At 52.1% G+C, this 12359-nt stretch overlaps 1 protein-coding gene across 1 annotated transcript in view; it reads right to left on the minus strand.

The window, feature by feature from the left end:
• Window positions 1-920: 920 nt before the first annotated feature.
• Unk (unkempt family zinc finger) overlaps window positions 921-12359 on the minus strand; it is a 45769-nt gene continuing 34330 nt past the window's right edge. The window contains exons 8-16 of the mRNA XM_005407478.2: window positions 10551-10693; window positions 9998-10198; window positions 9360-9425; window positions 8811-8985; window positions 6736-6837; window positions 6448-6636; window positions 4078-4259; window positions 3216-3473; window positions 921-2403 (exon numbers count right to left, since the gene is read on the minus strand). Of these exons, the coding sequence (XP_005407535.1) occupies window positions 2248-2403; window positions 3216-3473; window positions 4078-4259; window positions 6448-6636; window positions 6736-6837; window positions 8811-8985; window positions 9360-9425; window positions 9998-10198; window positions 10551-10693 (1472 nt within the window). The 3' untranslated portion in view covers window positions 921-2247. The remainder of the gene's footprint in view (window positions 2404-3215; window positions 3474-4077; window positions 4260-6447; window positions 6637-6735; window positions 6838-8810; window positions 8986-9359; window positions 9426-9997; window positions 10199-10550; window positions 10694-12359) is intronic.

Raw genomic sequence — 12359 nt, forward strand, 5'->3', positions numbered from 1 at the left:
GGAGAAAAGGCAGTCTGGCAGTGTCTGCTGAGAACACCACCTCCTCCCTTGGACAGCTCCCGTCACCTAGAAATTTCTTTTCTTTTTGTCCGAGACAGGGTCTCGCCATGCAGTTCAGGCTGGCCTTGAACTCACTTCGGTTTTTTTTTGGTACCGGGAATCAAACTCATGACCTCAGGCTTGCCAGGCAAGCGCTTATGCCGCTGAGCTATATCCTCAGCCCACTGAGCTCACTTTGTAGGCCAAGTTGCTCTCAAACTTGCAAAGATCCTACTGCCTCAGCCTCCCAAGTGCTGGGATTACAGGTGTGTACCACCACGCCTGGCCTTTTTTTTTTTTTTAAGAGCAGAATATATTTATTGGGGAAATAAAGCTTCTAAGAGACAAAAGGAGTCCCAAGTAGGTTGCCCCTAGAAATTTTCTTAGCACATATTTTTTTAAAAATCCATGTTCCTCTTGGAAATTTTTCTGTTGGCCTAAGGTAGGCACTGGAAGGCTTGTCAGGCCATTTACTTTTATTTATTCATTTTTTTTTTTTTGTCTTTTTGAGACAGGGTCTCACTATGCAGTTCAGGCTGGCCTTGAGCTCACTTTGTAGCCCAGGCTGGTCTCGAACTCCAAGCAATACTTCTGCCTCAGCCTCCTAAGTGCTGGGATTACAGGTGTGCGCCACCACACCCAGCCTGAAGACAATTCTCTAAACAAGAAAGTTACACAGCTTCGGAGGTCGGTGTCCAAGGCTAATGTCCCAGCTCCACAATCCCAACAGGTGCAGGTCAGAGGGCACATGAACTGCCTCTGGGCTTGAATGGGCCCAGGCCTCTTCAGCTGAGCAGTCTGGTTGAGGCATGGCTCCTGCCCACCTCACGGTCTGGAAGGCTCAACTGGGGGCCCACCTCCCATATAAACATGCCACCAAAGCAAGTTCATAGTTTATTTCCAATAGGTTTGCTCTATTGATTTTTGCATTTTTGTAAAAAAGGAAAAGTTTCCACTTGATTCATTGAAAGCCCTTTCGTGCTGAGCCCAAAAGGGGGTCTGGGCCAGGGCAGACCCTTCAAAGCCCTCTCAAGCCCACCTAGCCCCCAGTGCTGGGAGCGAGGCTGCTGCCCTCAGCCTGCATTGCCCTCCCACCCCCGCTGCATCTCTCTCTGTACAGAACAATTTTCAAAATTGAGCTAAGACACAATGTACATCAGACAGGCACACACACACATGCACACAGGCGTCTGCCCAGGACAGGCAGGACGTCAGCTGCACTCAGAGAGCACCAAGGAATGCATATGGAGCCCCACCTGGTAAGGAGGGCAGGGTCTGTGCCCCCCTTGGTCCTCAGGCCGCACTCCTCCCCAGTAATTGCCCTGCTAGCTGCCAGAGGGAGGGGGCGGACAACACAGTGGCCGCACCAGAGAGGGGATGGGGCAGGGATGGCTGAGGGCAGTGTCAGCCTGGTAGGTGGCCCTGGGGCCAGGGAGGCTATTCTGGGGAGTCCAGAAGGAAAGAACTAAGGGGGACCCCAGGCCTCAAGAACCTGAGGGATAAAACTGGGCCTTGCCCCTTCAGGAGCTTCAAGGGCCCAGGTGCAGGAGTGGAGCTGGCCCCGTAGCTATGGCCTGCCAGCCCCGGCAGTTGTCACTAGAACTAAATACACATTTGGTAAGCCCAGGAGCCAGGCTGGCTTAGAAGCCCAGCACAGCCTCAGGCCTCCCTGAGGCCCTCACAGCTGGGAAGCCGGTATGCTGTGGGGCACCTGGGTCCTCCATAGTCTCCTGCAGGCCCTAGGCTGGAGAGGCAGGCGGAGCAGGGCCTGCCCTAAAGGCTTCTCTCCCTCTCAGCCTCCTCTAGCTTCCCAACCTCCCCACTCAGGCCCCAGCAAAAAGTTAAAAATAGTTAGTTCCTACATAAAAAAGAGACAGAAACATTCTCTGCCAAGGCCAGTGGGAGAAAGGGGGACTTTGTTTCTGAGTGGGGAGGGTGGGGAGTGGGCAGGGGAGGACTGCAAAATAGTCTTTTCTTTAAAAAGTGCTTGGTAAGTCTGTTTTAAAGTGTGTGTCTATATCTATGTACAGATATACACACAGACACTGTGCACACGCTGGCCACCACGCACACCTGCACACAAAGAACTGTATACATGTACATAATCATATACATATACATACATACATATATATTATATATATAATATATATACTTTTAAAAGTCCTAGATGAGAGATCTGGGCCTGGCTGGGCCAGTCCTGTAGCGTCACGACTGGAGGGTATGGGCCCTGCTGGGCTGACAGACGGGGCACTCACTGCCCTCAGCACAGAGCTCGCACAGCACGGCATGTTGGCACGGCAGCACTGCCCGGGTCTGCTCCTGACACTTAAGGCATTTCACCGATTGCATGTGGAAAACAGCCTGCAAGAAAAGTGACAAGAGTAGTCGCGAGTGCAGTTTTTGCTGCCAGCATAGCACCAAGTTGAGCAAGGAGCTCTCCTGATTCTCACTTCAGCCCCCCTGGGAAGAAGAAACTGAGGCACAGAAATCAATAGTGTGGTCACAGGACCCTGTTAGCCATAGGGAGCAGTGTTACGATTCAGCCTGCTCAGCTCCAGGATCCTGACCACTGCTCTCCACAGCAAAGGCTGTGTGGTGACACCAGGTTGGGACAGGGTGCTGGCTGCAGTTCCCATCCCTCAGGGCTTTTCCTGGTACCTCTGTTAAAGCCTGTTGTCTACTTTAATCTTGTAGTGACCCTTGGTCCCCCAGTGAGAAAAATGAAGCCTAGAGAGGGACTATCACATGCCAAGTGGCCTGGCTGTCTAGGGAAGGAAAATACGCTCCTTCCACAGGTCACACTACCCTGGGAGCCCAGCAGGGAACTTGGGAATGCAGATGGAGCAGCCCCAGGGCCTGAGCCACTCTGGAATGTGTGCTGGCGGGAAGACAGCTACACAAGGGTGCTACACAGGGCCCAGGCATGTCAATGAGCTTAGGTCAAGGGCACCAGGAATGGGTGCTGCCACCTCCACCCGATGCTTTCTTTCTCACCTCCCCATGAGGGGATTCTCTTCCTCTTCCTCACCCTCTCCAGGAGACTGGTATGAAGAGTACTGGCCCAGTGTTAGGCAGAGCTCTCAGGAGGGTGGCTGTCCTCAGAGCAGCCTAGATTGGGTCTGGTCAGGCTAGCATGCACCCCCACCCAGTGCACCCTGACCTCCAGGGCTGACCTTGTCCACTTGCTCCAGGTGGGCCCGCAGCTGCTTCTGGAGGGAGTAGAGGGTGGAGAGTGAGAGTGCCTCCAGGTCGGGAAAGGTGGGCAGGGCCTGGGAATCAGGCCCTGTGTGAAGCCACTCTAGCTCCTCTTGGAGCTTCTTCACCCGCACCTCCAACGCGTCCCGCTGCTCCCGGGCCAGCTCGCACTCTGCACCTGCAGCACTGGCCCGCTCACCGGCCTCCTCTGCCTCTTTCTTCCAGGCATCACAAGCCTGTGGGCCCAACACGCAGTGCCTCATCACGATGACCCCCTGCCCCTGCCCCCCTATTCCCCCAGAGACCATCTCTGGGAACCTGTGTGGGCCATGATGGTTGTGGGGCCTGCTGGGAAGCTGGGCTTGCAGTCTGGGGAGGGGGCAAGGAGGAGGCTGATGCTGCCTGCAGAGGAGAGAGGTTTCAGGATCTGCAGGAGACCTTCCTCTGTGGGGAGGGAAGAGGAAGGGCCTAGCACAGCAGGACCACATCCTGGCCAGCATCCCCAGGGGCAGCGGGGTGATGGCTGGACAGAGGGTCCATCTTAGAACCTAGAACCTGTATCCCTGGAGAGTGGGGACTTCCAGAGAGAAGCAGGTGGGCTGGCGGCTAGGGCTACAACAAACAGCTCCTGGAGGGAGTTCCAGGCCTGTGACACTAGCTGCCCCAGTATCCCAACTGGCAAGGCCAGTCCTCCCACAGGCAAGAGGGCAAACAAAAGCTTCTGCTCTGTTCTTTGAGCCCCCACTCTCCCACCCCCCATGCCATGCCCACTGTGGGTAAGATGGGCTTGGGCTGGGTGCTATCAGGCACCAGGGACACCATGGGCATGGGGCTCTATACCTGCTTGGCCTGCTTCCAGGACTCCTCCCACCGCTTGATGGTGCCATTGGCTTCGTCAAGCTCCTGGCGTAACCGCGCCAGCTCAGCAGCCCCAGGCCCTGAGAGGAAGGCAGGGGAGGTGCCTGGGGAGAAGCTTCCGGAGGCAAAATGTTCCCAGATGCTGCTGTTCATCCCATTCAGACCTGTGTGGGGGTAGGGTGGGGGAATGTCAACTGTTCAGGGCCCAGGTGTTTCCTGGGGCTGGCTGAGCATGGGGCAGATGTTGGAGGCCCTAGCCACTCATCAGGCTAGGGCATTCTGCAGGGACATTCTGGATGTTCCCTGGGCTGAACTGGACACAATCTTCAGTACCACTTGCTACTTAATAGCTGCCACTTAAAGCATTCCCATGTGTACAATGAAGTTCCCATTATTGGCCTCAGAGGAGGACTCAGGAAGTACTGCATGGAAGAATAGCCTGAAGGCTCCTATAGGTGGCAATTTGTGACAGTGACCTCAGAGTTCAGCTACAGCTCACAAAGCCTTCTTATACCCTCTCCAGAGGGCACTTGACTGGAAGAAGCAAATGAAAAGCCATAAGCCAGCACTTCACATGATAGTAGGGACTGGCTAGAGGGGGAGGAACCAGGAAGCTCTGGGCCTCTCCCATGTCCTATGGCTGAGGACACTGGGAAAACGTGCTACCAAGAATCACAAGAACGCTGAGTGATGACGGAGCAAGTTCCACGTGGGTGTTGAACTCCAAAGGCTTCTTTCTCACAAGCTAAGCTGCCTACTCACCTGCTCACACACCCAGTGGAGGGGAACCAACACCTGGTGCCCTGCTCGCTGGTCTCCAGGGCAGGCCCTCATGTTCTTGAGACTAAGCCCTATCCCTGGTCTCCTTCATGCCCAGACATATTCTAGTGACTTGTTCTTTGTTATCTTTCTTACTAATGTAGCCAGGATGTTCCAGAACCAGAGTTCAGACACTGTGCTGGAGCAACAAGTATACTCATACAAGAGGTGCACTGTCCTATAGAGCCCCTATGGTGTGCGCTGTCTTTGGGCTCATCTGCTCTGTCCAGAGGGACCTCCAGATTGCTGCGCTGACACCAGACTGCCCTGCAACAAGCTCTGCCTACCCACACTGCTCCCATCCTCATGTAGGTGGCATTTGTATTCTTGGAGAGGAGCTGCTTCCTCAGAGCAGCACACTCCCTGTCCCGTGAGGTCTTCTTAGCAGACCCCATTGTCTCTGTCTCCTGTTCTAATGGCAGAGGCCATTCAGCCAACACGTGCACCTATACGAATGTTTGATTCACTTGGTGAGGGGATGTGTGAGGCCAGTAGGCAGGGCCAAGTCAAGACACCACCAGAACAGGAGCACAATATAACACTAACACATATGTAGACACAGCCCATACCACAGAGCAATCTCATCCAAACTGGAAAGTACTGTCAAACCTTTAGGGGACCAGGAAAGTGCCGCAGCTGGTCAAAACTTTAGGAACTTAGTTCCTCTGTCTGATTGGGAGGCCCAGCATCCTCAGGGCTGTGTCTTTCTGGCCTTTGAATAGCTCCTGTAGAGGCCACTGCTGCTACTGAGAGGCACCCACTCCGGGCTGTGCCAAATGCTTTGCGTCATTACCTCAGGGACACTACCCCAGTTCCCATGAGATGAGCCCCTGGCTGTGATATTAGGGCCTGTAGGGACCTCTGGGGCCCCAGCCCCCACTGTTCTATTGCTGGGCTGGGCAAACAGCCCTCTAGGCTAGATTTGAGTATCTCCCTTGTGGTTTTACCTGGCAGAGAGAGTACCCTGAGCCTGGGCTGGGCCTGCTCCAAATTCTCCCTTGGTCTACTGCCACCCTGGTTTGCATGAGCAGGCAGCCTCTGGGAGCTCTGGGTGACTGTATCAAATTTTACTTTATTGGGGCCAGGGATATAGCTCAGTGGCATAAGCGCCTGCCTGGCAAGCGCAAGGTCATGAGTTCAATCCCCAGTACCGCAAAAAAAAAAAAAAATTATTTTATTTTGGGGGTGCTGGGAATTGAACCCATCCACAACCTTATGCATGCTAGGCAAGAACTCTTACTGAGGCTCCACCATCACCTTTTCAACTGGGCTGAAACTGCACTGAAGACAAGCCCTTGACCTGGGCAACTCTTGAGACCACTGCTTGCTGCCACCCCAGCCTGTCCTAGCACTTCCTCACAGCATTTCATTTAACCTAACCGTGGCATTCACTTCATGTAGAGGAAACTTAGGCAACGAAGCCCAATTTCTCATCTACAGTCACAAAGGTAGGGGTGGCGGAGTCCCCCAGCCCAAAGCCCCTGATCTAACCTCTAGTCCAGGTTCCTTTCCTAGTCTTCCCACTCTTCTTACCCAAGGATCCATGTGATGCCGAGGTTCCCAAAAATGTGTTTTCTGACTGGTTCAGGTGGCCCTGAGGCTGCTGCAGGAAATGTGAAGAGAGGCTGACAGGAGGAGACGGGGATGCTGAGTGGAAAGAGGCAGAGCTGCCCAAGGAGCCAGGGATGTTCACAGGTGCAGAGCTCTGTAGCAAACTGCCTCCTGCAAGAGAGGCCCCAGAAGGCAACGGGGTGAGGCCAGGCAAGCCACACCAAGCAGAGAGCACCCTCCAAGCCACCCTGTCCAACCACTGCCCAGTACCGATTGTGATGCTGCTGGGATGGGGCACTGTGCTGTTATCAAAAGTCTTCTCCAGGGCAGCCACCCCAAATTCATTCAGGTCCAGATCATCCAAGGCAGACTCTAGGCACAGAGAGATCCAGATGTGCGCCTCCCAAGGGCCAAAACTCTAGGCTCCAGGCCCTCAATAACCTTAACCATCTCATCTACTGCCCTCACTGCGCCTTTGCTTGGGCTCTCTCTGCCAGCACTGACCCCTGAAGCTGTCTACCTAGTCCAGTCCAAGTATCTCTCCTTTCTGAAGCTGCCTTTGATATCCCAGGTGGAATCAAGGTCCAATCTGAGTTTGCCTCTGACTGAAGTGTTACAGGATATGTGTGTCACCCTGAGCTTACTGGGGGTGGGCAGGTCTCTGGGCTGTCTGCAGCCAGTGCATACTGGGTCCCTGACAAATGCCAATGCCTTCCCCTGAACTGGCCAGGAGTTGGGGGACGGGACTGTGAACAGATTTCCTCCACATCGTTATCTGTCTCCTCAAAGGGCCTGCATAGGATTAGGCACAAAGTAGGAAGTTATAAATAAGTCACAAAGGAAAAGGACATTGACATTGTACTGGGAATTGAACCAAGGCCTCTGACATACTAAGCACACATTCTGTCCCTGAGAGCTACTTCCCAGACCAGGGACACTTATCTCTAATGTCTAGCACTCAGAGGACAGTTATGTAGGCTGCTCACTGCACAAGGACACCTAGGAACAGAATGAATGGGGATGGGACACCACATGTTTTGGAGTGACTGTAATCATATGAAAGAATTCTCAGAGCTATTTGTTTGTTTTTTTTTTTTTTTGTCTTTTTGAGACAGGGTCTCACTATGCAGTTCAAGCTGGCCTTGAGCTCACTTTGTAGCCCAGGCTGGTCTTGGAATTTGCAACAATCCTCCTGCCTCTGCCTCCCGAGTGCTGGGATTACAGGTATGAGCCACCACGACCCGCTGAGGTTTTTTTTTTGTTTGTTTGTTTTTTTAAGCTAGTCTTGACTTTACACTTTGTGCTTATTTTCTTCTTATTTTTTAAACTTTTTACTGGTATTAGCGATTGTACCCTAGCCCCTTGCACTGGGCTACATCCTCAAACCCCACCTTTTTGTTCTAAGATAGGGTCTCACTAAGTCACCAAATTACCGAGGCTGGGCTTGAATTTGTAATCCTTCTGCCTCAGCCTCCCAAAGTGCTAGAATTACAGACATGTGCCACCATGCCCACCTGGTTGTTTTATTGTTTGTTTACTTTCTTCATTCATTGTAATACTAGGGGATGAACCTAGGACTTTACACTAAGCTACATCCCCAGCCCCTTTTTTTGGAGAGGTTTTATAGTGAGGTATAGCGGCACATTCCTGTAATACCAGCACTCTAGGAGACTGAGGCAGGAGCATCCTAAATTCAAAACCTGCCAGACTATATTGTAAGACCTTGTCTCAAAAAAACAAAACAGGCCAGGTGTGGTGGCACACACCTGTAATCCCAGCACTCTAGAGGCTGAGGCAGGAGGATCTTTGCAAGTTCGAGGCCAGCCTGGGCTACAAAGTGAGCTCAAAGTCAGCGTGAACTGCATAGTGAGACCCTGTCTCAAAAAGAAAACAACAACAACAAAAAAAAACAGCCAGGCATGGTGGTGGCATGCCTGTAATCCCAGCACTCGGGAGGCTGAGGCAGGAGAATTACCTCGAATTCAACGTCAGCCTGGGCTACCAAGTGAGCTCATGGCCACCCTGAACTACAGAGTGAGACCCTGTCTCAAAAAACAAACAAACAAATAAACAAGCCAAAACAGATGTCAAAAACAGGATCTTACTAAATGCTTAGGCTGGACTCAAACTTGCAATTCTTATGCCTCAACGTCCTGAAGAGTTGGGAGATTACAGGTAAGCAAACCATTTATTCCCCTTTAGCTCGAAGAGTCCAGACTGCCCACCCTGACAGCCCTTGATCAGCTCTCTAAGGTGACTGGTATACTGATTGACGTCTACCTCAGAGGCCTGGTGTCCCTGCCTCCAGGCCCAAGCCCAGGCTCACACATGCCGAGCCTGATTACCTATGACCGACTCTACCGTGTCGCTGGTGGGATAGAAGGGCAAAGCATTTGCGTTCATGCCAGGGGTGCTGCTGGTGCCCGCAGGGCTGGGAGGAGTAGCTGCCAGGCTGGAGGTAATACTGGAAGAGATGCTTGAGGTCAGGGGGCTGCCCACAGGGAGGATCCCCAGCACGTCCTGCAACAAAAGTTAGGAGAGACAATGGGTGGCCTGCCTGTGGAGCCATGCCTAGAGGCTGGGAGACAAGGTGATGAAGACCAGAGGTGAGGATTAGGCCACAGGCCGCTTGAGCCCTGTGCTGAGACCTGGGCAACCATACTCTCACAGCTTGTAGAGAGGCTGGCAGCGGAAGGCCACTTGCCCCTACCCGTGTAGTAGGCAAAGGGAGCAGTGTGGTCCCTGGCACAGTGTGATGCTCCCTGAACACCTCTGACTGCAAGTGAACTGGGAAGGGATGGGCTCCAGGGCCTAATCCCCACGCTCTGAGGTTCTGGGCCTGTCCTGTCCATGACAGATACCAAGATGGAAGCAGGAAACCAAGAGCTCTGTACCTGTTTGGGCTGAAGCAGAGGCTGCTCTTGAGTCCTGGGCTCTAGTGAGTGGGGTTTTAGTTTGGCCTGAGAGAGAAAAGGAAGGAAGGAGGTCAGTGTAGTGCTGGGGAACTTCTAGGAGTCCACCTAGCCCCTGCATAGACCACCGTGGCTGAGGGACCAGGAAGCAGGTGGTGGCAGACACTGTCCACTGTCATGCACCCGCCTCTCCATGCCACTCCTTCCACTACTCGAAGCAGGGAGCTGCCCCTCTCTTCCAGGTAACAATGCCACAGACAGGCCCAGGTTTCTTTCCAGGCCCAGTCAGGGGCCTCTGTCCTGCTCCTCCAGGCCCTGCCATTCCATCAAGGCAACAGAAGGCAGGCAAAGAACTGCATGCTGGCAGGAATACTACTCTGCTACTGACTGGCTCTATGGGCTCTGGGTAGTTGTACCGTCTATTGAGCCCTCCTGTCCTCAGCTGGAAACAGGGCAACATTACTCACTGCTCAGTCCTACAGAGGCCGAGGACAAGAAGTCCTAGCTCCCAGCCTCCTTCCACAGCACAAACAGGCCTCTCCTCCAAGCTCCTCTCGCCTCATGCAGAAGGGGAAGCTCACTGGGCTTAGGCATTCTCTGATGTGCTGCTCATCCCTTACCTGGCATTTGAAATTTTTCAGGTACTCAGCTCCCACCTGATCTTCCCTCTCGAAGCCAGGAGCCTTCTTATAGCTACCAGGGGCGAGGCTAGATTCTCCAGGGAAGACCAGGCTCTCCAGGTTCGTAGTCTTCCTGCTGGGGCCCGGTGGAGAGCCACAGAGGTTGGATGGGCTGCCCAGGCTACTGCTCCTGCAGAGGAGCTGCAGGGAAGAATGGGACCTGGTAAGCATAACACAGGCTGGGGCCTGACCCACTCTCCATCCCTGCCTCAAAGGGAGTCTTCAAAAAGGGGTTTGGTTCCATTTTCAAACACCAATGGGTAGCAACAAGCACCCTTAGCCTCTGAGGGTTTGGCAGGGAGGTATGACAGAAGGGTTTGTTCCAGGATGATCAATACAGGACCTGAAGATACAACCCTGCTCCCACTGTGATACACAAGATCCCTGGGGCAAGAAAGGCAAAACCCTTTAGCTTAAGTACGAAACCAGGACTTCTCCCCAAGCACAGGCTGAGGAGTTTGGGGTACACCCACTCCCCAGGACAGGCACGTACGGCACTGAGGTCGGGGGCATGCGGGCTGGAGGGGCTCACAGGCACCGAGTCTCCGGCAGCAGATGGCATGTACAAGACGGGACCTGGCTGGGTGGGGCTGGACACAGCTGAGGAAGGCTGCAGGTCGTCACTTAGGGGTGGCTCTGCAAGAGGTGGGCAGGGGTCAGCCGGCTTACTGCCTGCAAAAGTGCTCCTGGCTATCTTCTAAAGGAGACCATGTACCCCTAGTACTTAACAAAAAGGTTCCCACATTATTTCAATTGACACTGTGTGCTCTGTGCTTACTATGTGCCAGTACTTTGCATTAACTGTCAATCTCCATAGTGATGAAAAAATACACATAACATCGAGGTCTTTATTTTATGCTTATCTATTTTTTTTGTGGTTTTGGGCATTGAATCCAAGGCCTTCTAAGCTACATCCCCAGCCCTTAAGTTTTTGAGATTAGGTCTCACAAAGTTGCTAACTGCTTAAGTTGGGCTCAAACTTCCAATCTTCTTGCCTCAGTCTTTCAGAGTGCTATGGTCTCCATTTTACAGATAAGAAAAGTAAGGTTCATCTGGGCGTGGTGGCGCAGGCCTGTAATCCCAGTACTCAGGAGACCAACGCAGGAGGACTGATGAGAGCTGGAGGCCAGCCTAGGCTATATTGTGACTTCAAGGCCAGCATGAACTACATAGTGAAACCCTGTCTCAAAAAAAAACACCAAAAAAAAAACCAAAAATGAATCACTATGGTAATGAGTATGTAAAGTATTCTTTTGCACTGATGTATTTTATACCTCCCTCCATTAAAGCGTAACAGCTACAAAAAAAAAAGAATAAAGAAAAATAAGGTTCAGAAAAGTCAAGGTTAGCTGCGCATGGTGGCATATACCTGTAATCCCAGTATTCAGGAGACTGAGGCATGAGCATCACCATGAGTTTGAGGTCACCTTGAACTATATAGAAAGCTTCTGTCTCAAAAAACCAAAAACAGTACCAAAAAAACCACAAAAAATAAAACAAAACAAAAACCTACCAAGGAGACAGAAGAGATGAGACAAAACAAAACAAAAACCTACCAAGCAGATAGAAGAGATGAGACTTTTATAACTCCATAGCTTGGGGCCGGGGATATAGCTCAGGGGCATAAATGCCTGCCTGGCAGGTGCAAGGTTCTGAGTTTGATTCCCGGTACCAAGAAAAAAAAAAAGTAAGAAAACAACTCCACAGCTGGAGCTATTAATCACTGCTCTGTGCTGTCTCAATTAGGTGGTCCCAGTGCCTACTGCAGGGAACTACTTCTGCACCTGAATATACTCCTTGTTCCAAGGGCCCTTGGTTTATTCTTCATTCTAATCTCACAGACAAGGCTAAGCCTGAAAACGGTTAAGGCAGCCAGAGCAGTGGCCTACAGTGGAAACAGATGTCCACTCAGCTCCCTGTAAGACTGAAGTGTTGGGCCTGGAGTATCAACAAAGAACATCAAGACCTTGCTGTACTGACCACTTGACGTGGGCTGGTCTGAACGGAAATGTGCTGTGGGTGTTAAAAGACATATCAGAGCCTGGGCTACAAAGTAAGCTCAAGGCCAGCCTGAGCTGCACAGTGAGACCCTGTCTCAAACACACACACACACAAAAACAGTAACAACAACAAAAACACATCAGATCTCTGAGACTTAGCATAAAAAAGTAAAATATCTTAGCTGGGGGTAGTGATACACACCTACAATCTCAGCAACTAGAAGCTGAGGCAGGAGGATCACCATGAGTTAGAGGCCAGCCTGGGCTATATATTAAGTTCAAGGCCAGCCTGAACTACATAG

The sequence above is a fragment of the Chinchilla lanigera genome, unplaced genomic scaffold (genome assembly GCF_000276665.1).
Source record: "Chinchilla lanigera isolate Chin_1 unplaced genomic scaffold, ChiLan1.0 scaffold00105, whole genome shotgun sequence".
Lineage (NCBI taxonomy): Eukaryota > Metazoa > Chordata > Mammalia > Rodentia > Chinchillidae > Chinchilla > Chinchilla lanigera.